The sequence below is a fragment of the Rhinichthys klamathensis genome, unplaced genomic scaffold (genome assembly GCF_029890125.1).
Source record: "Rhinichthys klamathensis goyatoka isolate OS25496 unplaced genomic scaffold, OSU_Roscu_1.1 h1tg000054l_1, whole genome shotgun sequence".
NCBI classification, from domain to species: domain Eukaryota; kingdom Metazoa; phylum Chordata; class Actinopteri; order Cypriniformes; family Leuciscidae; genus Rhinichthys; species Rhinichthys klamathensis.
The window spans coordinates 1,396,029-1,423,926 of NW_026606599.1; the positions used below are offsets into that span (position 1 = coordinate 1,396,029).

At 43.5% G+C, this 27,898-nt stretch overlaps 2 gene segments (V, D, J or C); one reads left to right on the forward strand and one right to left on the reverse strand.

The window, feature by feature from the left end:
• Positions 1 to 14,063: 14,063 nt before the first annotated feature.
• On the reverse strand, positions 14,064 to 16,465 carry LOC130083224 (immunoglobulin lambda constant 7-like). The segment is given in 3 exon segments: positions 14,064 to 14,584; positions 16,115 to 16,163; positions 16,394 to 16,465. Coding segments are annotated over 3 exon segments (438 nt in total).
• A 1,146-nt stretch (positions 16,466 to 17,611) lies between these two features.
• On the forward strand, positions 17,612 to 18,222 carry LOC130083289 (immunoglobulin kappa variable 3-20-like). The segment is given in 2 exon segments: positions 17,612 to 17,698; positions 17,807 to 18,222. Coding segments are annotated over 2 exon segments (357 nt in total).
• Positions 18,223 to 27,898: the final 9,676 nt, after the last annotated feature.

Sequence of the window (27,898 nt, forward strand, 5' to 3'; positions counted from 1 at the left end):
AATCACAGTTATTAAAACTATATTGACAGTCAAAAAGTTGTTTATAAATGTATGTAAAATAAAGTAATAAAGAACTTGCTAATGCGACTGTTGTAGGCTACTGTGCGCGGTGCAGCCGGTGTTTCACAGCGCAGCAAACGCTCTTCCGACGCACCACTCAGGCGTGCGGTATGAAACCGGCCTTAGAATAAATGTAATGTATTGATCGGGTGCGGATATCTATAAATCAGAGACAATTATGTTGCGGGTGGTTGGTGGTGCATTATTAATTAGAAGCAGGCGATTCGGGTGACGTTTAAGATGATCCGTGCATATAGCCTCGTATTAAACGATCAAGCTGTAGATGATTTTTTCCCACAGAAAATTAATAACACAAAACAATTTGAAACTTAAAAAAACATACATATGAAATCATAGTCTACAATAGAATACGTTATGCAATGATTCAATAAATTATGTTGGTTGGAAGTCTTATTTCTCTGATGATTAGGCTACACTGAATTTATGAAAAATTCTATAGTTAATAAAATGTCTTGGTGTGGCTCACCCTGTACCATATGGCAGCCTTACAGGGGGTATAGTCACCAGTTTGAGAACCACTGCTAAAATCTGTTAATGGACTTTACAATTATATTACACAATGGAGGTGTGAACTTAAAGATATTAGAAATTCTATATTTTATTAAGATATTACATAAGAATGGGGTTGTCATGCTCATGCCAATATCTTAGGCCTACTGTTGGATTCTTTATTGGATTCATATGCTATATTGTTCCAAATATAATTGTGTTCTACTTAATTCAGCTATAAATAATCAATATTTGACTAAAACTTGAATATAAATACCTGTTTGCCTGAACTTTAACTTTGAAATGTTTTAACTGGTGCCCCGCCTCTTACTTCTCAAACCTCTTACTTTATGCCGTTCTATAGTATCGTGCTGGGAAAACAGAAAATAACATTGTGCTTTGCGAATTACCCATCGCTTGTTGGTAAATGGCGTGTAGCACAGCTTGCTTTGCCGATTGCTAGACGTGATTGGCAAACGGTTTGCCAGAATATACCCTGACCAAGTACGTCACGTGACCTACATCTTACATGCACGTAGGGTTATACTTGTTAGACACACTAGGGAAGGAGTGTGTGCAACTGTGTAATTTTTGTTTGGGTAGTTAGTGAAGTTTTAGTTATGGCGTGTTAAGTGCTGAAGAATTCTTTATTTTCTGGTTTTGTTTTCAGTGAGTTTAGAGAGTGGGGCTAAGTTAGTGTGTTTTGGTTTTGTTATTTTGTTTGTTTAGCACCGCTCATTTTCTTTCTCTCTGTGGCTTATTTCAATTCTTATTTTTCAATGTTTTTGTGTCTATAGCTGTTATTGAGTTTGTTTGTTTGTTTTTATTTATGTAAACTATAACGTTCGTGTTGGAAATAAAGCGAACCACCTGCTTGCAGTAATTTGTTGTCTTGGCGTCATTCACCCACAGTAACTTATTCCCCAGAGATCAAAACTATAGGAGTCTGTTTTCAATTTTATTAATTAACTTACGTCCTCCTCATACCTCTATGCCATCTGAGGACGTAACAACATCACAAAGCGGAAGTGACATCATTGGAGCCTTGTTGCCGCCAAGAACAAAAGCAGGCAAGTACTGACATTCCTCTACATTCTTTATTTGTTGATTTTTCATGTTAGGCAGGTTCCGTCAAGCTTAAACCAACCATCCTGTCACGCAAAATAGAGAGGGAACACTGATTTTTATTTTACATTATTAATGCAAAAATATATATATTTCAGATCGAATGCATGTATGCTAGGTGAGGAACTTAACCACATGGGAGATCTGCGGCCATTTTAGCCTGAAATTTACCACCCCGTCACATGTTTTATTGTGACGTGGTGGTAAGGGATGTGACAGGGTGGTTCTGTTTCCCATTTGAATGTGAGGATGTAAGAAATCAAGGATTCTTATATAGGCTAATTATTATTTTTTTTGTTAACTTAACCCTGTTTTGTTCATTCACTCACTCACTCACTATATCACTCACTCACTCACTATATCACTCACTCACTCACTATATCTATCACTCACTCACTATATCACTCACTCACTATATCACTCACTCACTATATCACTCACTCACTATATCACTCACTATATCACTCACTCACTATATCACTCACTCACTAACTATATCACTCACTCACTCACTATATCACTCACTCACTCACTATATCCCTCACTCACTCACTATATCACTCACTCACTATATCACTCACTCACTCACTCACTATATCACTCACTCACTATATCACTCACTCACTCACTATATCACTCACTCACTATATCACTCACTCACTCACTATATCACTCACTCACTCACTATATCACTCACTCACTCACTCACTATATCACTCACTCACTCACTATATCACTCACTCACTCACTATATCACTCACTCACTATATCACTCACTCACTATATCACTCACTCACTCACTATATCACTCACTCACTATATCACTCACTCACTCACTCACTATATCACTATATCACTCACTCACTCACTCACTATATCACTCACTCACTATATCACTCACTCACTATATCACTCACTCACTCACTATATCACTCACTCACTCACTCACTATATCACTCACTCACTATATCACTCACTCACTATATCACTCACTCACTATATCACTCACTCACTCACTCACTCACTCACTCACTCACTCACTCACTATATCACTCACTCACTATATCACTCACTCACTCACTATATCACTCACTCACTCACTCACTATATCACTCACTCACTATATCACTCACTCACTCACTCACTCACTCACTCACTATATCACTCACTCACTATATCACTCACTCACTCACTATATCACTCACTCACTCACTCACTATATCACTCACTCACTATATCACTCACTCACTATATCACTCACTCACTATATCACTCACTCACTATATCACTCACTCACTCACTATATCACTCACTCACTATATCACTCACTCACTCACTATATCACTCACTCACTATATCACTCACTCACTCACTCACTCACTCACTCACTCACTCACTATATCACTCACTCACTCACTCACTATATCACTCACTCACTATATCACTCACTCACTATATCACTCACTCACTATATCACTCACTCACTATATCACTCACTCACTATATCACTCACTCACTCACTCACTCACTCACTCACTATATCACTCACTCACTATATCACTCACTCACTCACTATATCACTCACTCACTCACTATATCACTCACTCACTATATCACTCACTCACTATATCACTCACTCACTCACTATATCACTCACTCACTATATCACTCACTCACTCACTATATCACTCACTCACTCACTATATCACTCACTCACTATATCACTCACTCACTATATCACTCACTCACTATATCACTCACTCACTCACTCACTATATCACTCACTCACTATATCACTCACTCACTATATCACTCACTCACTATATCACTCACTCACTCACTATATCACTCACTCACTATATCACTCACTCACTATATCACTCACTCACTCACTATATCACTCACTCACTATATCACTCACTCACTATATCACTCACTCACTATATCACTCACTCACTATATCACTCACTCACTCACTCACTCACTCACTCACTCACTCACTCACTCACTATATCACTCACTCACTCACTCACTCACTCACTATATCACTCACTCACTCACTCACTATATCACTCACTCACTCACTCACTATATCACTCACTCACTCACTCACTATATCACTCACTCACTCACTCACTATATCACTCACTCACTCACTCACTATATCACTCACTCACTCACTCACTATATCACTCACTCACTATATCACTCACTCACTATATCACTCACTCACTATCACTCACTCACTATCACTCACTCACTCACTCACTATATCACTCACTCACTCACTCACTATATCACTCACTCACTCACTCACTATATCACTCACTCACTCACTCACTATATCACTCACTCACTCACTCACTATATCACTCACTCACTATATCACTCACTCACTATATCACTCACTCACTATCACTCACTCACTATCACTCACTCACTCACTCACTCACTCACTCACTCACTCACTCACTCACTCACTATATCACTCACTCACTATATCACTCACTCACTATATCACTCACTATATCACTCACTCACTCACTCACTCACTCACTCACTCACTCACTCACTCACTCACTCACTCACTCACTCACTCACTCACTCACGGTGTTTAATGAAGAATGTTACATTTTCTAACATTTGCAGATAGATCTGTCTCCATAATGGCTCCATTAAGCGCTGCTGAGAGACAACGGCGATGCCGTGCACGTCGGGATGCTGATACTGAGAGTAAGCAAAAATATCTAGAGAGTGAGCGTCAGAGATGGAGATGGGATGTAGAGCAAGGAAAAAAGAAGAAGATAAATGATCTAAGTGAGCGAGGGAAGCGTCAGCTGCGTAAAAAGTGGAGGAAGCAGAACAAGAAGAGAAAAGAGAAAGCAGAGGCTAGGAAGCACAGTCTTGACACCTTTCCTTTGAGTCCAGATCCAGTCCAACAGCCAAAGCAGCAGTCAGGATCTTCAAGGTCAGGGTTGCAGTTAGGATTATAAATAAATGGATACATGTAGAGAATTAAAAGCAGGCCTATCATTGATGAGTAATTGTTTTTATATATGGTGTACATGACTTAAACCCCTAAGTTACCAGTAGATTTTTGTTTTGTTTCAGGCAACATAAAGAAGGAAAGCGAATTTCCAGGAAGAACAGGGATACACTGCGCAAAGAAATTGAAAAACTAAAGAAATCGCTAGAGAAGGAAAGAAAACGTGCTGACAAATACAGAAAAAGATATAAGCGCTTAAATAAGAATGACTCCCCTCGTTCAAAAATAAATGAATTAACTAAGACGAGCAGAGTAAGCTCCAAAATCAGAAAAACACTACTCTATCATGAAGCCTTGATTGAAGACATAAAGAATAAGTACTGTAAATCAAGAAAAGAAAAAAGAAAAACAACTAATAGCGAAGGTAACAGCGGGGAGGATTGTGAAGAAGTATAGGCTACAAGGTTTTGCCGAAAATGCCCTTGGATTTTTTAAAGAAGCGTCGCAGTGTTCAGAGTGAAGACCTCTGTTCCACCAACAGAAATCCCACAAACAGGTTCACTGCTGCTTTCAAGTCCAAAGTCAAAACCTTCTTCACTCGAGATGACAACAGTCGGATAACGACTGGACGAAAACAAACAATTACAAAGAACAAGGTGAAGAAGCAGAAAAGGTTTCTGGCTGACACAATGAAACATCTTCACAAAAAATTTCTTACTGAAAACACAAACAACATATCATACTCCCTTTTCTGTAAGCTTCGCCCATTTTGGGTTGTACATCCCACTCTCTCTGACCGGAACACGTGTCTGTGCAAGATCCATGAAAATCTCAGATTTGTCATTGAGAAGTTGCATAATTTGAGGCTCATAGATACTTCAGATCTACAGAGTTTGACTAAAATGATAACCTGTGATACCTCCAGGAAAATGTGCATGTATGATGAGTGTGAGGAATGCAAAGACAAGACTGTTCAGCTCTCCAGATTTGATGGCTCAGCAAAGGTTGCGTTCACTCAATGGGCCACAGCAGAGAAAGCAAGGGAAGATGCGAGGGAGGGTCCAACCACTGTGGAGATCACAGTGAAGAAAACAATGGAGGACACACAAGACAATCTTGTGGAGTTATATGGAGAAAATTTTGATTTCTCTTATCTACATATGTGCATTTTAAGATGTTTTGAAGGCCAAAAAAATTTGGATAACAACAGCTTTAAAACCATGTCAGTGGGCAGCTGATTATTTTTCTCTCCTCATCAGCATCATACTCTTTTTCTCTTTGTTTTTATCTTGCCCTGTCTCTTCCCTTCCTAAAGCTGAGCTTTGACTGATATAGGCTTTTCATTTTTGTCTGTCATTGAAGAAAGATGTTAAGGCCAAGGGTTATTTACCACACTCCGGAGGAGCAGACACCAGAGGCAGACAACCAAGGTAAGTTAAAAAGGTAAGTATTTATTAAATTTATAAAAGAATAAAAGCAGGAACAGGCATGGGCTTTTCTCGTCGTCAGACTCGTTGAATCAGCTCGTGGGATAGGCTTGCCGCGATAGACGGTGTTGACGGTGTTACCGGTTTTAAGCCCCATCACCGGTGACATCACTTTCCAACCGTGACACGGCGATGTCTTGACTTTTTTAAAGTATTCGTTTTTGCTAAAATATTTATTTGAATTAATTAAAAATAATAATGATCAATTATTTAGTTCAGAAGAGAGCATACATTATAATTAAAAACTGAACTGCGCAGTGCGTGCCAAGAGCCAGTCGCGTCACAGATCAGCAAGCATCAGGATTCCATTTAGCACGTGTGGAGATGAGAACGAGTCAAATTAAAGAAAAGCAAGATAATGGCGGAATGTGATTTGTTTGGGCCCACAGTTTGACGATTTTCAGCCTATATGCATGGGGTTATTTTTATTCGTTCGTTATGCTAATAAAAGTTCTGTCTATAAATAAAAGTTTTATTATCAGCGAGCCGAGTTGTTGTTTTTTTGTCCATTCAAGCAATTGACGCTTATTTCGAAAGTGAAAGTATGACGCGCACGCATTTAAAAGCTATTTAACCCCGTTTTATTATCAGCGAGCCGAGTTGTTGTTTTTTTGTCCATTCAAGCAATTGACGCTTATTTCGAAAGTGAAAGTATAACGCGCACGCATTTAAAAGCTATTTAACCCCCCCGCCCCGCCCCCCACCCCACGGTGACACCGGGATTACCGGTGTTGTGACACGTCGATTAACCGGTGGGAAATTTTCCTCACCGCGGCAACCCTATCGTGGGACAGACAGTGGCTTTTCTCGTCGTCAGACTCGTTGAATCAGCTCGTGGGACAGACAGTGACTTCTCTTGTCATCAGACTCGTTGAATAAGCTCGTGGGACAGACAGGGACTTCTCTTGTCATCAGACTCGTTGAATAAGCTCGTGGGACAGACAGGGACTTCTCTTGTCATCAGACTCGTTGAATAAGCTCGTGGGACAGACAGGGACTTCTCTTGTCATCAGACTCGTTGAATAAGCTCGTGGGACAGACAGGGACTTCTCTTGTCATCAGACTCGTTGAATCAGCTCGTGGGACAGACAGTGGCTTTTCTCGTCGTCAGACTCGTTGAATCGGCTCGTGGGACAGACAGTGGCTTTTCTCGTCGTCAGACTCGTTGAATCAGCTCGTGGGACAGACAGTGGCTTTTCTCGTCGTCAGACTCGTTGAATCGGCTCGTGGGACAGACAGTGGCTTTTCTCGTCGTCAGACTCGTTGAATCAGCTCGTGGGACAGACAGTGGTTTTTCTCGTCGTCAGACTCGTTGAATCGGCTCGTGGGACAGACAGTGACTTCTCTTGTCATCAGACTCGTTGAATAAGCTCGTGGGACAGACAGGGACTTCTCTTGTCATCAGACTCGTTGAATAAGCTCGTGGGACAGACAGTGGCTTTTCTCGTCGTCAGACTCGTTGAATCAGCTCGTGGGACAGACAGTGGCTTTTCTCGTCGTCAGACTCGTTGAATCAGCTCGTGGGACAGACAGTGGCTTTTCTCGTCGTCAGACTCGTTGAATCAGCTCGTGGGACAGACAGTGGTTTTTTTCGTCGTCAGACTCGTTGAATCAGCTCGTGGGACAGACAGTGGCTTTTCTCGTCGTCAGACTCGTTGAATCGGCTCGTGGGACAGACAGTGGCTTTTCTCGTCGTCAGACTCGTTGAATCAGCTCGTGGGACAGACAGTGGCTTTTCTCGTCGTCGGACTCGTTGAATCGGCTCGTGGGACAGACAGTGGCTTTTCTCGTCGTCAGACTCGTTGAATCAGCTCGTGGGACAGACAGTGGCTTTTCTCGTCGTCAGACTCGTTGAATCGGCTCGTGGGACAGACAGTGGCTTTTCTCGTCGTCAGACTCGTTGAATCAGCTCGTGGGACAGACAGTGGTTTTTCTCGTCGTCAGACTCGTTGAATCAGCTCGTGGGACAGACAGTGGCTTTTCTCGTCGTCAGACTCGTTGAATCAGCTCGTGGGACAGACAGTGGCTTTTCTCGTCGTCAGACTCGTTGAATAAGCTCGTGGGACAGACAGTGGCTTTTCTCGTCGTCAGACTCGTTGAATCAGCTCGTGGGACAGACAGTGGCTTTTCTCGTCGTCAGACTCGTTGAATCAGCTCGTGGGACAGACAGTGGCTTTTCTCGTCGTCAGACTCGTTGAATCAGCTCGTGGGACAGACAGTGGTTTTTCTCGTCGTCAGACTCGTTGAATCAGCTCGTGGGACAGACAGTGGCTTTTCTCGTCGTCAGACTCGTTGAATCAGCTCGTGGGACAGACAGTGGCTTTTCTCGTCGTCAGACTCGTTGAATCAGCTCGTGGGACAGACAGTGGTTTTTCTCGTCGTCAGACTCGTTGAATCGGCTCGTGGGACAGACAGTGGTTTTTCTCGTCGTCAGACTCGTTGAATCGGCTCGTGGGACAGACAGTGGCTTTTCTCGTCGTCAGACTCGTTGAATCAGCTCATGGGACAGACAGTGGTTTTTCTCGTCGTCAGACTCGTTGAATCGGCTCGTGGGACAGACAGTGGTTTTTCTCGTCGTCAGACTCGTTGAATCAGCTCGTGGGACAGACAGTGGTTTTTCTCGTCGTCAGACTCGTTGAATCGGCTCGTGGGACAGACAGTGGCTTTTCTCGTCGTCAGACTCGTTGAATCAGCTCGTGGGACAGACAGTGGCTTTTCTCGTCGTCAGACTCGTTGAATCAGCTCGTGGGACAGACAGTGGTTTTTCTCGTCGTCAGACTCGTTGAATCGGCTCGTGGGACAGACAGTGGTTTTTCTCGTCGTCAGACTCGTTGAATCGGCTCGTGGGACAGACAGTGGTTTTTCTCGTCGTCAGACTTGTTGAATCGGCTCGTGGGACGGACAGTGGCTTTTCTCGTCGTCAGACTCGTTGAATAAGCTCGTGGGACAGACAGTGGCTTTTCTCGTCGTCAGACTCGTTGAATCAGCTCGTGGGACGGACAGTGGCTTTAAAGGTGTGTTGAGCTTTTCTCCCCTGCACCCTGCACACGATCTCAGGGACCTGGACACAGCTGAGGGGACAGATCAATTCGAAAGAATCTTCAAAGTTATGGGTCAATTTCATCCGTCAGAAACTCAGAGAAGACAGTTGTTTGATCTCACCACACTCGTGCATAAATCACTCTTGTAAATCTCCACACGTGTTTAATTCACTCTTTTAGACACTGCAAACTCACTCTATCTTCACAGCGATTAATCAACTCGTTTCTCTTTTCTTCATAGGATGTATGAGCCACAGAATATTGAACTCAGAAGATAAACATGGATTCAGCGTTCTTCCCAGCCGCTACTGTTACTGTCAACAGGATAACACACTCTGCCCACAAACACAGGTTAGTCGTACACTGGTGATGGCACTCTTCACATGTGTTTTTCTCCAAAAGGTGAATCATAAAGGGGTGCACTTAACTTTTCCTCAGTGAATCACGTGAATCCTGCAGCGGGTTTCCACTCTCTTTACTGCCAGTCACTCTCCATCTTCCTCTGTGAAGTTTTCTCGCTTACTTCGTTGCGTTGCTGTTCGTGGTTTCTTTAAAAGACTCACTTAATGAGCATGTCTTCGGGGGACTCAACATGGAACACCGATCAAGCATTAAACCTCAGCTTTCCGCCGCTCACGGTCACTGCCGCCATCCCCTCGAGCACTCCTGTGGAGCTTTCCTATTGCCAGAGCATTTTCCCCCCTTACTGTGCTTCAAGCCCCTCTCTTTATACTGCTTTCTGCCCGAGCACATGCTTCAATGAAGCGCTACTCACTGGCTTCAGCTGGCGCTTGTTATGATCGGCGGCCATGACGGGTAAAAACAGAGCCGGCCCGGTGTTACACCGGCATTTCTTCCCCCTGGAAACAAGTCAACCATTTTTTTGGTTCCCGGTTTGTTCACCCGGTGACATAGAGTCAACTGATATGTTGATTTTGCCTATGAATCATTCTCTCAGACGTGTTCATTTACTGAAAGCTACTAGGAAAGCAAGGTAACTAAGTTTATTAAATTCTTTCACAATATTATGTACACATTAATTATTGATCTTATTCCTAATACATGGCCGTAGACAGGGCTTTATAATCAAAGAGGTCCTAAATTTGAGGTGGGTAGGGGGTTCAATTTTTTTATTTCTCTGATATGTGCATTTCAAGAAGTTTGAAGGCCAAAAAAAAGGATAAGAAATAGCTTTAAAACCATGTCAGTGGGCAGTAGATTATCTGTCAATACCTGCTCTCTCCTCATCTCCATCACCCTTTCTTTTTCTCTCAGTCTCCTCATCCTGCCCTGTCTACTAAAGGCTACAAATTGTATTATATTAATTTTCAACATGTACACATTCATTATTAATCTTGTGCCTAAGATAATCAAAACGGCTTTGTTAATGTGTCTTGTCCCCTCACAATGACAGTAAACTAATACATTACATGAGTCGTTACATAGGCCTATTTTCAGTTCAAAATGGCGAAATTAGACAAAAGTTTATTAGTTTGCCTGATTATTTTTGTCATTCTTTTAACATTTATGACCTAAAAAAACTGTCAAATATTAAATGTTTAGTTTAGCTACTTACATCTTATCTCTCACTTGACCGTACACTGAAGCGTCGAGTCGCTCTGTTAAAATTCGCGCTCAGCAGCGTCTGTGAACATAAACCCCGCCTACTTTGATTTGATTGGTCATCTCAAATATTCTGACATTGACGAGCAGTGACAGACCAATGAGGCTCAGATGAACACGAACACACACCCTGTCCTCTGTTTCTGACGTGCTCTCTGCTCGGCGCCGCTGCGGATTGAAGATGAAGAATGCGCTGAATCTGATAACAAGACTGAAGAGAACACGAATTTGTGTAGCCATATACAAATGTGTAGCTTAATCACATTTTTTTTAGGGGGGCTAAGCAGAAGCAGACTGAAGCCCCCCTAAAAAGGGCCTAGTGACGCCCCTGCCGAGGACGTTTTGTTTGCCAAATATCTCTCCACTGACACACGAGGGAGACGATCTTCAGGACCCTGAGTGACTACCTGCTGGAGAACTGTATTCCGATCGCCAACATCCTCGCCGGTGCCACAGATAAAGCTCCCGCTATGGTTGGCAGGTACCGTGGCTTCGCAACTTTGTTAAAGGAGCGTGTGCCGCAGGTGTTAACAGGGCACTGCATGTTGCACCGTCACAATTTAGCCTGGCAGAAATGGCCCATCTTGTACCTGGCAGATTTCTTCGGGAAGATGAATGAAGTGTCACTCAAGCTCCAGGGAGATGCTGTGACACTGGGCCATTCAAAGGCCGACATCTGCAGTTTCCTCGCCAAGCTGGAGCTGTACAAACACAATTTGAGCAGGCGTCAAGGCAATAATTTTCCTCAGCTGGCCAAGGTAGCCTATTATTATTATTATTATTATTATTAGTAGTAGTAGTAGTAGTAGTATTAGGTATATTTTAATTTACAAAGGCAAAAAAATAATCTCAATAACGTTAACTGCCTTTCTGTACTTACATTCAGGTGGTTGATGAGCTGACCGATAACCACCAGCTGCGTTACACCGATCTCTTGAGGACAGTGAAGGCTGACATGGAGATCCGTTTCAGGGACCTCGACCAATTGGATGTCCCTGAGTGGGTGATGGAGCCATTTCAAGTGGATGTGTCCAGGAGTGAGGCCGAAATTCAAGAAACTCTCATCGACCTCCAAAATGATGAGGAGGCCAAGGCAACCTTTCGGGCCTGTGGCTGGCGGGTCATGTGGGCCACGCATGGTCAGCGGTTCCCTCTTGTGTGGAAAAGGATTCGTCTTCTGCTCCTTGCTTTTCCGACGTCATCCCTTGTTGAGCAGGGGTTCAGTCAAGCTTTGCACATGCAGACGAAGTACCGCAGCCGTCTCAATGCGGTTACCTCAGGCGCACTCCGGCTCAAGCTGACATCCCTGTGTCCTGATGTTAAAAAGTTGTCTGCCAGCTCAGGGCTCACACTAATGACCGTAATTAATTACGGTGGCTTTTTTTGACGCCTTTGTCGTTTTTACTTCGGTTCAGTTCAGGTGGCCGAGCTGTTGTCTTCTTTGTTCATAATTTGAAATCAAATGACTGTTTGTAGGCTATTCAAATTTGAAGCCTAGTATATATATATATATATATATATATATATATATATTGCCTAATTGAGTGCGCGAACGACCGCTGCTTTTTCATTGGCCATTTAGGTTACGTTATTGTTCACGTGATTGGTTAATCTTAAAAAAATGTGTGTGTGAGCCTGAATTTGTTTGAATTTCTAAATACATACATTAGCAATACCTTTCAAACAATCCATGTGTTTTTGCTTTTTTTCCAAACACAATATTTCTCAACTTGGGGCTTTTACATGTAAGTTAAATAAAATAAGCAACTTCTGTTTCAGTTTTTTGACCAAAAACTCAGGCTTCAGGTATCAGTGTTGCAATTGTGTGGCTGTAATAATATTTCTGAAGTGTTTTTTTTAACAAACACTTAACAAAGGCAGGGCGTTAAGAGGATCATGAAGAGGTCAGGACCTAATAAAGTAGGTCATGCCAGGGGTTTAGTGTTTCAGATCGTCCCGAGGACACGGGTTTCGTGACATCATCACATACAATAGAAGTCCCATTTCATTGGCTAGGCGCCAACCAATAAAACGGCTCCTTTGAACCCCCGCTCCCGCCCCCCTTCCTCTCTCTCCGCCACTGAGCTGCAAGTGCACAAGTCAGTTTTGCATCTCATATATCCCGGAAAGAGTAGCAAAAGTCAAGGAGTGAAATTTGAGATTGCAGTGACAGATTTGAGAAGTTGCAATTGCCTAATTGAGGTTGTACTGGAAATGTGAATGTAAGAATAAGTGCAAATATATATTACAAGTTTGTGTCTGTCATTGTATTTTTCTGAATGGCATTTTACACATTTGTGACTACTCGTCTGCAGCTTCAGATTCAGAATACAGGTTTGTGACTATTGTCTGCGAGTGCAAATTTCAACATTCAACTTCAGATTTTTACATATATATATATATATATATATATATATATATACATATTTTTTAGCTGTGTGTAAGTGTGTATGTGAGTATAATTAATGTGCCTGTGCTTCGGCCATGTAAAGCCGTTCTTTAACCCTGTCAGTAAAGCTGTTTGACTCTGATGAGTCTGAGGTGAGTCTGTATCTCGTCCTGATCTCTCTTCGGTCTCGTCGTGAGCTCACAGTCTACAGCAGCTTTTGCATTCAGAGGGTGTTTTATATGATCAGCACATGCTTCACTCTGCATGTGTTTATAGCTCTATGAACTGAACATGACATGATCAAGAGCTCTTCTTCATCAACCAACAAACATGACTTTCAGCATCATCTTCCTCTTGACTCTGCCAGTGTTTAGTCCAGGTTTGAAGAATGATTTATGATTGTATTTTCAAACACTAATAACACTATATCATTACAATCAACATCAATCTTGTGTTTATGAAGAGAATGAGTCAGTGTTTTAATATGATCATCATGTTTTAGGTGTAATATATGATCCCCGTCAATCAAACTGAACACACTGCATTCAGTCACTTAAATTATTTTTATTAAATTTTTATTTTTTAAATACCAGCACCTTCTTTTGCAGAAGTGAAACTGTTGTGTTCCAGTCCAGATCATGTAACCAATCAGAGAGTGAGACTGAAAAGCCCATTTGCATTGTCAGGGTGGAGTGATTGTGATCTCTCAGAATAGAGCAGCTCTGTCTCCAGAGACCATGTTCAAACCCCAAGAGCTTTATTTGACATTTACTGCGACATCAACCTTCTGAAAAGCTCCTGCATCTTCATCTGTTAGTTGAATGATGTTGTCAGACACAGAGTGAACTTGTTGAGAAGCTTTATTGAATGTTGCAGCAAACACAGCAGATTGAAAGATCACACACACACACACACACACACACACACACACACACACACACTCTTTCAGTATGGAGTTGTAAAGCACTACAGCTGCAGCACTAGACTCATGTGAATCCTGCCTGACACAGGACACTCAGATACGGCTCATCTTCAGGAGAGAAACATCAGCACTCAGAGCTCTTGTGGAACGAGACCTCATGAGGAGCTCCATCATGTGTTACTCTGCAGACGTACAGCTCTCCCTCTTCCCAGCGTGCTTTGCTGAGGGTCAGGACGCTACTGCGGCTGTAGCGGCCGTCCTGCTGGCTCTCTGCGCTGGTCAGAACCCCCTCGGTGACCTCTGACCCGTCCAGTGTCCAGCTCACCAGCGCCCCCTGTGGAGAGTAAGAGCTGAGCAGGCAGAGCAGTGCGGCTGAGTCTCCAGAGATCTGCAGAGAAGAGGGCGGCAGCAGAGACACTGAGGGCTTCACTGTGGGACCAGCTGCAGGAGACAAACACAACACATTCACAAACACACACACAACACACTGCACTGCACATTCACAGCATTTCAACAGGACTTAAGCAGCAGACATGAGGAATGCAGGACAAATCTCCAGCATCTGATCCTTCATGCCATTCAGCTTCACTACAGTCAATATATATATATATATATATATATATATAGAATATACACACTACACAATCACTATATGCATTTATATCAAACCTCAGAAATCAAAATTATAAAATATTTTATCCCAAAATAAAGTTACATTTACTTGGATATTCTAAAACTAAATTTCAAACTGAATAAAAACACTGAATAAACATTTCTAAACATACCTATATTTTGTATAAATCGTGCTTATATTATAAAGCACTGAATTATAAGCACAACATGAGCAAAAGAGATTCAGTATCATTGACTGAACTACAGAAAGTAGCAACATTTACATTCTGATGTCAAATCTCTTTTTACATGTATGATTTCTACAATAAAAGATGAACTAAATATGAACTCGGTGTAGAAATAAATGAAGGGAAAACAAAAAATCTAATAAACTGAATAAACTCATTATGGAAATATGTTTATACATTCAGAGACACATTATGGACATATGTTAAGAATTGTATCTCGTTTTTTTTTTTTTTTTTTACATTTGTTGAAAGGAATAATGCTATTCTTATAATAATATCATGGTTTTAGATTAAATTATACAAAAATACTAGTAACACTTTAATGAAAGCCTTTATACATTTTGCATTATAAAGGTATTTTAATGCATTAATTATATATTGTTTTACACATTATAATTCATGTATGATCTCATCAATAATTGTAACCACAGTTATAACACATTATAATATTATCTATTCATTGTTACACCTTAAGAAATAATAATACTTTAAAACTCATGACAAACAAACAAAGAATTTGCCAATAGTATAATGCATTTGTCAGGGTTGCTGCAGGTAGCTGAAGACGAGGACACAGGAGCTTCAATATAATAGATTTAATTAACAAAATTAAACTTCCAAAATTAAACAAGAACAAAATAACAGACTCCAGGACTTCAGGGGAAACACAACCATACATAGACGACGATCGACAAACACTCAGGGAAAACACAGGGCTTAAATACACATGGAATAATAGAATAATTAACAGAACACAGGTGATAAAACTGAACACAAACGAGGAGCGGGAAAACTTAACAGGACTAAACCAAAAACCACAAAGACAGGGGGAAACAAGATCTCAAAAACATAACTAAACACATTGAAAATGTGACAATCGTGACAGCATTTTAATTTTGGTTACAATAATTTATGAAAATATATAAAGCATTATAATCTACATTATTGATACTTTTATAATGCATTATACGTAAAGTCTTCAAGTAAAGTTTTACCACAATATCTAATAATCATTATTATTAATAAATGTTGTTCTTGTTTCAACTGTAAAACACTTTCTGAAATCTAATTAGTATTTTTTATTAGGTGATTAAATCGACAGACTTACATATGATCACCAGTTTAGTTCCTCCACCGAATGTCCACCACAGTGATACAATCTAATGAAACGCTCGTACAAAAACCTCTATTCCACCTCTATTCCTCTATTCCACTCGAGTGAACACACACTCCAGCAGAGAGAGAGAAACAACACTTCAACAAACTGATATTAGAAGATCCTCAGCTCTTCTCAACACTCACTCATTCAGATTTGACTAAATGCTTTCTGATATAACACTGTCTAAATAAATATATGTGATGAGCTGTGACCTCTGAGGTGACCTTTGACCTCTTTGATCATGGATGATGTTGTGGAGTTTCTCATAATGATGCTTCTGTTCTTCATATGCAGATCAATCATCATGATTCACAGAAAAACCTGCAGCTTCACACTTCAATCTTCAGTGAGAATCTGTTCAAATAATGACTTTATTGAATATTAGAGCCAAAGTCAATAGAAAGTGTGACAATGAAGATATAAAAGGTGTTTTGCATGTTCTACACAGTCAAGCATGTTTTCATATTCAAGGTGTGTTATAAAAGTATCTGGACTGGTTCTGAATCTCCACACAAGATCATGAAACGTGAACAAGCTCTAATATGTGTCCATCTTTAACAGCCTGTTTCTTCTCCATCTGATGATTTCAGACACACATGAGGCTTCATGATAGATGGAGTGACACCATGAACTCTGATTAGAGATTCACAATCAGTCCTGATACTTTCTGAACACACTCATGATTCATGATCTTACTTTAGTGATGGCGCTTCATCTAGTGGAAGTGTAGCAGTGATGATGGTCACAACATGACATCATGACTTTGCGTAAACATACACGCCACTTTCAATTCAAGTGGCGTGTTATCTATACGCATTTTGACCTATCCGCGTGTATGTCCACGCCGAAATCTTTTGCGTGTATGTGTACGCCATTAAACGTCCGAGTGATTCCGCGTGTATGTGTATGCCGTTAAATGTCCGAGCGAAACGAAGCAAAATCTATATCTACATCTGTGGAGTGATATTTCTTTTCCTAGGATGGTAGGAGAACACTCATAAATGGTATTAACCCCAGTGACGGGTAGGTTTAGGGACGGGGTTGGGGTAGGTCATATATTTATATATACATAATACAGTAATATAACGTTAAGTCAAAGGCGTTGATAAACACGCTGAAAAGCGATTATGCGTGTTGATAGCACGCCAAAAATGGAAATACGAATCGGCGTGTCATACATACGCCATTTCATGAGATCAGTCTGTGGTCACATGACTGAATATGGACACAGAGATGGACGTTCATCTGCACATCCTCAGTGTCTCAGGAGTCACAATAAACACACTAAATAAAGTCATGATTGTGTAACTCTAGTGTATATGAGTTTGTTCTCAGCACAAGCTGTTGTAAATCCTGCCCACTTCTTTGCATTGTCAGCACATGCTTCAGTGCTCTGAGAGTGTTTATAGTGCTGTGAGTTTAACACTTCATGACTGAGAGCAGAACACAACACACTCTTCATCATCACACAAGACTAAACTACAACTATGAACAACATCATCATCTTCATCTGGACCATTGCACTGTTTATTCAAGGTTGTTACTTTTTAATATAAATATAATATGCCATTGTTGTTTTGATCATTTTAATATACAATTATAAGGTGATTAACAAACTAACTGACTTTCTTTTCTCTTCTTCAGAATCCAGAGGAGTGACTCTGACTCAACCTGAAGTTAAAACTGTCCAACAGAGTCAAACAGCAACAATAGAGTGTCATATAGATGTAGGAATATTGAGCGACTACTTAGCCTGGTATCAGCAGAAACCTGGAGAAGCTCCTAAACTCCTGATTCATTATATAAACAGCCGTTATACTGGAACTCCATCTAGATTCAGTGGCAGTGGATCTGGCAGTGATTTTACTCTGACCATCAGTGGAGTCCAGACTGAAGATACAGGAGATTATTACTGTCAGAGTTTACACAGTGGTCCAGTGTTCACACAGTGATAAAGAGTCGTACAAAAACCTCTGTCAGTCAGACGTCACAGTGACTGCACTGATACAGCTGAGAGAAACTGCAGCTGCTGATGGAGGATCACAAACTACACAATATCAAACCTTTCACACACTTTATTCATTTATTATGATGCAAGTAATCATGTAACATATAATCTTATATCTCTTATTAAACTGGACTAAAATGTGGAGAAAATGTGAGTAATGCTTGTCCCTGCAAAACTTTCCACTATATTATATTACCGGTATATTAAAATAGGAAAGTCAATCTCTTTAATTGCACTTCCACACTTCTCCACTAGAGCGTCACATGTCTTTTACAAAACTGAGTTCTGTTCATCTTTCCTTTAAGACCGTGTCTGCTAGCCTGGCAAGCCAGACCTACATCAAGATGTTAGGTCTGGGAACTCACAATTGGCACACCAAATCCGAGGGACGGGATAAACGGTTGTCTTTCAATATCCCTCGGTACGCAGTAGGACAGCGTTACAACCAACCAGAGCAACGAACGGCTGTGGCTGAGTGAGTCCCATGCGTTTTTCCACCAGTGAACCAGCTAGTTGGTATATTAAACTTTTGCCGTATCCGGTCGTCAAAACTCTGAACACATCTTCCTTTTTTAGGAATGACTTAAGTGACGTTCTCTTAACTCCAAGTCCTCCAGAGTCGCGGGCAAAGCCGATTCGAAAGACCGCTGTTCGCCAGCAGCATCTTCTTTGTTTTCAAGCAGAGGGAAATCACCTATGGAAATCACGCGGAACCGTCATAACTCTGCCGTCATATTGTTAAGCCCGCCCACCAACTCTACACGATCTGATTGGCAGGAGAAGTTTTTGGTTTTTCCAGCTCAAAAGTCTATGGAGAGTTGCTAGACCACACTTTGCTGCAAAATAATTTTTGCTGCCGCTAGGGTGCGTCTAGATTTCTAGGCTGTAGGTGTCTGCATCTGACATCACACACTTCACTACTGTATATGAGGTGAAATACAGTATGTGACAAAAGAAGTGTGTGTGAATTCACTCATAAAAGAGCAGGTAAAAAGTCCCCGGATGATCCACTACTTCCAGTGAGATTCTGAAGTGTGTTTATGATGGACACTTTACTATCCCATGAGGCCACAGGAGAGGATTTATGAATGACAGTGAAGCGACGCCACTGACACTCGTAGATCACATGATAATGACATCATGGCTAATGTACATCATGGCTAATGTAATACGTCCAGATTACATTACATTTACATTACATTTTCCTATAAACAGTGGAAACAACTTAAAATACTCCATCATTTCTGGTCATACATAAAAGATTAATGCATCAGTCGCAACTATTTGTGTGAACTCACAATAGCAAGAAAACGTTGTGCTTTTGTAAAATAAAATAAAATAAAATATTCAAGGCATGGCCTCAAAAATAAACAGAAACACAGTGTATACTAGCCTCCCATACATGAGAAATATATCTAGGCTATATAAAGCTTGAAATGTCCACTTTTAAACTAAAAAATTCAAATCGAAAGCAAATATAATCTGATTATGTAATCTGTATGAAAGATGCATTTCTTTCTGAAGCCGACACTGGTTTATAAACCATTTAACTCCTACCATTCATTGCGAAAACACTTGAACGAGTTGCTTTTAACCAAGTATCATCCTTCCTGTCTCTGAACAACCAGCTGGATGTCAACCAATCCGTCTTCAAGAAAGGACATTCAACTGAGACTGCATTACTGTCGGTCACGGAAGCCCTGCGGATCGCCAAAGCTGCTTCCAAATCATCAGTTCTCATTCTCCTGGACCTGTCTGCTGCCTTCGACACTGTGAATCATCAGATCCTCTTGTCCGCCCTCTCATCACTGGGCATCACTGGAACCTCCCTCAACTGGTTTGAGTCCTATCTCACAGGTAGGTCCTTCAAGGTCACATGGAGAGGTGAGGTATCCAAAGCACATCAACTGACCACAGGCGTTCCTCAGGGTTCAGTTCTCGGACCGCTCCTCTTCTCCATTTACACCACATCACTGGGACCTATCATACAGGCACATGGTTTCTCTTACCATTGCTATGCTGATGACACCCAGCTCTACCTCTCATTTCAACCAGATGATCCCACAGTAGCTGTACGGATCTCAAGCTGTCTGGCGGACATCTCGGCATGGATGAAGGAACATCACCTGCAGCTCAACCTGGCAAAGACTGAGCTTCTCGTCCTCCCTGCCAATCCGTCTCTACAGCACGACCTCACTATCCAGCTAGATTCATCCTCAATCACCCCATCAAGGTCGGTCAGAAATCTTGGAGTAATCTTTGATGATCAGCTGACCTTCACAGACCACATTACAAAGACAGCTCGATCATGCAGGTTTGCTATGCACAACATCAGGAAGATCAGGCCTTTCCTAACTGAGCATGCAACACAACTTCTCGTCCAGGCCCTGGTCATTTCTAGGCTTGATTACTGCAATGCTCTTCTGGCTGGACTTCCATCATGTGCAACTAAACCTCTACAAATGATCCAGAATGCTGCAGCTCGTCTGGTCTTCAACGAGCCCAAAAGGGTCCACGTCACTCCTCTGTTCATCTCTCTGCACTGGCTACCACTCGCTGCTCGCATCAAGTTCAAGGCTTTGACGCTTGCTTACAGATTGACCACAGGTTCAGCTCCCTCCTACTTCCACTCACTACTACAAGTCTACATCCCTACCAGAAGCCTACGATCGGTCAATGAGCGACGGCTCGTGGTACCATCCCAGCGGGGCACAAAATCACTCTCCAGAACATTCTCATTCACGGTTCCATGCTGGTGGAATGATCTCCCCACCCTCATCCGGAATGCAGAATCCCTGACAACATTCAAAAGACAACTGAAAACTCATCTCTTCCGGGAGCACTTAACATAAAAAAAATAAAAAAAATAAAAATCCTTTCCTCTAAATCCTCGCTTGCCTGGCTTATGCTACTCCGAGCTATGTCTGAACTTTGTATTTTGAGCACTTCTTGCGTTGCTTTTGCCTCTTCACGATGACTCGCTTGGTTTAGTCCTCAGTTGTAAGTCGCTTTGGATAAAAGCGTCTGCTAAATGACTAAATGTAAAAATGTAAATGTGGTGAGGAAATTTACAGAATGCGATTTTAATTAAGTTTGTTAATGCAAATATCTAATCAGCCAATCATGTGGCAAGACTTTCGCTGAAGTTTAGTCCAAATAACCGAATTTGGAGGAAAAGTGATTTAAGTGACTTTGAGCGTAAATTGTTGTTTGTACAAGACTGACTGCTATGTATTAATGCTAATTAACATTAAATGCATGCTTCTGCATTTGTTCAAAGAGGACAGACTACACTGTATATATTCTGGACATGCACTGAGGTACTTTTTCCAATGATCCACACATTTATTGGGCAGACCTAAATTGACCGAGCCTTAAAGCCCCCCTCCAGTGTATTTTGAAATTTCTATGATATTTAATTTCCTTACAATGTTGATTACCCACATAGTTCGCCAGATATTTTTTGACAAATAGCTTAATTTTGTGCTGCTCAAAGTTGCAAACGTTGCTTAGTTGTTAAAACGGGGTGGTGACGTATGACTACAATAAATTCCATAAGTCATCCGTCATTCTCCAAGCTTGCGCAGGCGCACTGTCACGCCTCGTTAAGTCGGAGCATCAACCGATAAACATCGTTGTTACAATATGTATGTTCATTATGGCATCTCTGCATGCGGTGATGGAGAACAGATGACAGAAAACGTCTCAGGTTACTACTGTAACCATAGTTCCCTGAGAAAGGGAACGAGACGATGCGTCACTTGACGCTTTGGGAGCGCCCCCAGCGTGAATGCGTCTGAGCATCAATGTCAACTAGTCCAATGGAAAGAATGAGCGTCACGGGCGGGTGACGTCATGACCAGGAAGGCATAAGAGCACATCCGGTGAAACGCGGCATTAGCTTCAAAAAGTCGAAGCAAGCCGATCACAGGGATGCAGGAAGTATGGCAGGGTGACGCATCGTCTCGTTCCCTTTCTCAGGGAACTATGGTTACAGTAGTAACCTGAGACGTTCCCTTTCGAGGGAACTCGCGATGCGTCACTTGACGCTTTGGGAACGAGAATTCCAAGTACCTGAGTGTCAGTCTGTTGGAACTAAGCACTAAGCACCTGAGAACCTGGGGCAGCATCCAGGTCCAAACTGTAAAACCTGACGAATGTGAGCGGTGAAGACCAGCCTGCCGCATCACAAACGTCTTGGAGAGAAACCCCAAATAACAAGGCTTTAGAGGCCGCCATACCCCTCGTTGAGTGAGCTCTGACCACCAAGGGACACGGATGGTCAGAGTACTCGTATGCAAGTGAAATAGCCTCGACTATCCACTTACTAACCGTCTGTTTAGAAGCAGGAAGACCCTTCTTATGTGATCCAAAGCAAATAAATAACTGGTCGGACTTCCTCATTGAAGATGTCCGATGAACATAAATATCCAGTGCTCGCACTGGACACAAGAGGTTCAGCCTTTCCTGGTCCGCAGATGTAAAAGGAGGAGGACAGAAAGCCTGCAGCACAATAGGCCTCGGAATCAAGGTCGGCACCTTAGGGACGTATCCCTGTTTTGGATATAAGAATGCCTTGACCATCCCCGGTGCAAACTCAAGGCAGGTGGGGGAAACCGAAAGGGCCTGAAGGTCTCCAACTCTCTTAAGGGAAGAAATAGCTAGCAGAAAGATGGTCTTGAGGGTAAGAAATTTCTCTGAAACCGAATCTAAGGGCTCGAACGGAGCCCTAGACAGGCCTTCTAGTACTATAGCAAGATCCCAAGCTGGCACCTTAGTGCGAGTTGCAGGCCTCAGCCTCAATGTGCCACGAAGGAAACGTGTAATCAGGGGGTCTCGACCCAACGATGTACCCCCCACCAGGGCGTGGTAAGCCGCAATGGCCGCCACGTAGACCTTGAGCGTGGAAGGACATAGACCTGACGTAAAGCGCTCCTGCAGGAACTCGAGTACTGTGTTCACAGAACAGTTAACTGGATCCCACTGATGTCGGTGACACCATACAGAAAAAACTCTCCATTTAAGCGCATAAAGTTTCCTAGTAGCTGGAGCTCTGGAGCTTAGGATGGTCTCAGCAGCCTCAGCTGAGAGACCACTCTCAATGAGTTGGGCCCCCTCAGAGGGCAAACCCACAGGTTCCAAATCTCTGGTCGAGGGTGAAATATTGTGCCCCCGGCCTGAGACAGAAGGTCTCTCCTGATCGGGATCTCCAAGGGAGGACCGTCTAAGAGATGGATCAGGTCCGCAAACCAGATCCGACTCGGCCAGCGTGGTGCTACAAGCAGTAGGCTTATTCCGTACTGGCGGACTCGTTCCAGAACTCCTGGGAGCAGAGCAACAGGGGGAAATGCGTACAGACGTAGCCTCGGCCACGTCTGCACCATAGCATCCAGCCCCAGGGGGGCTGGGTGAGTAAGGGAGAACCAAAGTGGACAGTGCGTCGTGTGCTGAGACGCAAACAGATCCACCTCTGCTTGGCCGTAAAACTCCCAAATTTTCTCCACCGCCTCGGGGTGGAGTCTCCAGTCCCCTGGCCTCAGCTCCTGCCTCGACAGGATGTCTGCCCCCACATTCTGGTCCCCAGGAATATACACTGCCCTCAGGGAGAGTACCTTCCCCAGAGACCACAGGAGGATCTGGTGCGCCAGTTTGCAGAGCGGACGCGACCGCAGACCCCCCTGACGGTTCAGATAAGAGACCACTGATGTGTTGTCTGTTCGTACAAGCACATGATGGCCCCTCAGGTCTGGGAGAAACTGTCTCAACGCATTGAAGACAGCCATCATCTCCAGGCAATTGATGTGCCACGAAAGATGATGACTTTTCCACAGACCCTGAACCGAGCGGCCTTCCATTACCGCTCCCCAGCCTGTGAGGGAAGCATCTGTCGAGATCGTAACACGATGGCAGAGAGCTCCCAATACCGGACCCTGGGTTAAGAACCAATGTTTCCTCCATATAATTAAGGCACGAAGGCACCGCCGCGTGACCTTGATCATACGAAGTGGGTTTCCCCTCGGGGAGAACCCTCTGGTCCTTAGCCACCACTGTAAAGGTCTCATGTACAGCAGGCCAAAAGGAATCACGTTGGACGCTGCTGCCAAGAGACCCAACAGTCTCTCGAACTGTTTCACAGTGCGTGACTGGCCTAGCTTTAGCTCTTTGGTGGCTGTCAGGATAGCAGCTACACGAACGGGCGATAGAGTGGCCCGCATCGTCACTGAATCCCATACCACACCAAGGAAAGTGGTTCTCTGTACTGGAGAAAGAACACTCTTCTTGGCGTTGAGCCTCAACCCCAACATCTGCATATGGGCGAGAACGACACCTCGGTGCCGAACCGCCAACTGCTCTGATTCCGCCAGAATCAGCCAGTCGTCGATTTAGTTCAGAATACGTATGCCCTGAAGCCTGAGAGGGGCTAGAGCTGCATCCACGCATTTCGTGAACGTGCGGGGTGATAAAGCTAGACCGAAAGGAAGAACCCGATATTGGTATTCTTTGCCCCCGAAAGAAAACCTTAGGAACTTCCTGTGCTGAGGGAGGATGGAGATATGGAAGTAGGCGTCCTTCAGATCTATCGTGACAAACCAGTCCTCGGATCTGATTTGAGTCACGATCTGTTTGAGTGTCAGCATCTTGAACTTGAGTTTCTGTACTGAACGATTCAACAGACGAAGATCTAAAATGGGACGCAACCCCCCATCCTTTTTTGGAACAATGAAATAACGGCTGTAAAAACCCGACTCTCTGTCGGGTGAGTACACCTGTTCTATAGCTTCCTTTGCTAACAGGGCCTTTACCTCTTGCTCCATTACCAGAGTCTGCTCGGGATGCACCACTGTGGGCAGCACACCGTTGTAACGAGGAGGACGAGAACCAAACTGGATTCTGTATCCTTTCTCTACAATCTGCAGGACCCAATGAGAAATATTCGGCAGAAGCTTCCACGCTGCCAGAAAATTTACTAAGGGAACCAGCCTCTCGAGGCTGGTCTCTGGTGTTATCGAGACAGCCAATTCCGAAGCCTGAAACATAATGGCAGGAACTACCTGAACTGGCCGCTCTAAGGCCCCCCTCAGAGGGCGCGAAACCGATGCTGTGCCGCAGCATAGCATCAGCGACTCGCTGGAGACCGCTGCGCCCTGAAGCACCGAGGGTGGCAGGGTTGGCAGAACGGTCTCGTGAGGACCCCGAAATGGAACGGGCACCGTATAATGAGGTGTACACCGCTCCACTTCGGTCGGGGCTGTCCTCACAGGCCTGATGCATGAACATCAGGACCTTTTTTTTTTTTTTAACCGAAGCCTTCTTCGCCTGAAGAACGGTCCTCAGATCCGGCTTCGACTTAGAAGACTTCGGTTGAGAGGGTTGCGTCCGTCTCCAGTCTCTACGTGGAGGTGCACGAGACGCAACACTCTCTTTCTGATGCACACGATATGATGAGCTCGACGGCTGGGGCTGCTCACGCCCAGCAGCCCCAGGGGGCTGGACCCGGCGAGGGATAAACTTTTTAAAAACGTCCGCTTGTTTCTTTGACTCCTGAAATCTCTCGACGACCGCGTGGACTGCGTCGCCGAAGAGACCAGAAGGTTCAAGCGGAGCATCTAATAAAAAAGCTCTATCTTTTTCTTTAATTTCAGACAGATTTAACCATAAATGTCTCTCAGTAGCTACCAAGGCTGCCATAGACCGCCCAATTGCTCTGGCGGTCTCCTTAGTAGCCCTGAGAGAAAGATCGGTAGCCCGACGAAGTTCACGAATATCGTCATGACTGACTCCCTCACTACTATCCAGATCCCCCAGCAGGTCAGCTTGATAAGCCTGGAGCACTGCCATAGTATGCAGACATGCTCCAGCTTGACCTGCTGCCGAATAAGCTTTGCCCACCAACACCGAAGTGGCTTTAAGTGGTCTAGTGGGCAAAGCCGAGGCTTTCAGAGACGATGCGGGACCAGGGGAAAGATAACTGGCTAAATTCTCTTCCGCCTGGGGCATCGCCTCATAACCATACTCTTTCAGCCCTCTTATTCTCGAATAAGTGTTAACATGAGGGCTGAAAAGACGTGATGAGTATGGTTTGTTCCACGATTTAGAAATTTCATTGTGCAAATCGGGAAAAAATGGAAGCCCTCGTGGTGGAGATAATGTGGTGGAAGATAAAAAGCGCTCATCTAATTTGCTTTTAGGACGAGCGCCCTTCTTCTCAGATGGCCATTCAATATTTAATTTCTCTACAGCCCGCGACATAACATCCACCAGCTCATCATATGCTGGGGAAATAAATTGTGAATCTCTTTCCCCCATGTGTGTGCTTACACTCTCCACACTCATCGCATCAACCTCCTCGGAGGAAGAGCAATAAAGTAATGGAGGGCTCTCTCCCCGGGCGAAAGAAACCGCAGAGCGTGCTTCCGACACCGGGGAGAGAGCACTGGATCTCTCGGGTAAGGAAGGAGAAAGAGCCCTCGGACCCGTCTCCAACCCCTCCGAAAGATCCTTTTGCGATCCCCAGGAATGCATTCTCCGCGCTGCCTCAGCAGACGCGGGTCCTGATCCCTGTGGATCGCGAGCCTGCCCACTCTCTTTATCAAAGAGTGACAGGCGAGAGCGGAGCATGCGAAGCGGTAACATCTCACAATGCTGGCCCTCAGCCCCCTCGAAGGCTGAGACCGCATGCTCCACTCCCAAACAAACGACACAAAGCTCGTGTGTGTCCCCACCCGTTAAATAACGCGGGCAGGGAGAAGCACACTGCTTGTACACTTGTTTAGTTTCCATCCTTTTCCGCAACAGACAACAGTAAATAGACAGAGACAAAATGACACAGATCGCTTGCTGAGACACAGAAGCTAATGCCGCGTTTCACCGGGTGAGCCTTTATCCCTTCCTGGTCATGACGTCACCCGCCCGTGACGCTCATTCTTTCCATTGGACTAGTTGACATTGATGCTCAGACGCATGCACGCTGGGGGCATTCCCAAAGCGTCAAGTGACGCATCGCGAGTTCCCTCGAAAGGGAACTGCATTTTTCCATCTTAAAAATATATCAAAATTACGCCATATGCTCTCATTGGGAAATGCAGAACAATTAGTCCATGCGTTCATGACCTCAAGGCTAGATTATTGTAATGCTCTACTGGGTGGTTGCCCTGCACGCTTAATAAACAAACTACAGCTAGTTCAAAACGCCGCAGCTCGAGTTCTTACCAGAACCAGGAAATATGACCATATTAGCCCGGTTCTGTCAACACTGCATTGGCTCCCTATTAAACATCGTATAAATTTTAAAATATTGTTGATTACCTACAAAGCACTAAATGGTTTAGCTCCGCAGTACTTGAGCGAGCTCTTAACGCATTATAGTCCTTCACATCTATTGCGATCTCAAAATTCCGGCCAGTTGATAATACCTAGAATATCTAAATCGACTGCAGGCGGTAGATCCTTTTCCTATTTAGCACCAAAACTCTGGAACAGTCTTCCTACCATTGTCCGGGAAGCAGACACACTCTGTCAGTTCAAAGCTAGACTAAAAACACATCTCTTTGACCTAGCATACACATAATACATTATAGACTTCTATAAATTCAATGTTAGGCTGCATAGATTAGGTCAGCCGGAACTGGGAACACTTCCCTTAAATCTTGATGTACTCGCTACATCATAAGAAGAATGGCATCTACGCTAATATTAGTGTCTTTGTTTATCCCGAGGTTTTCCCGCAG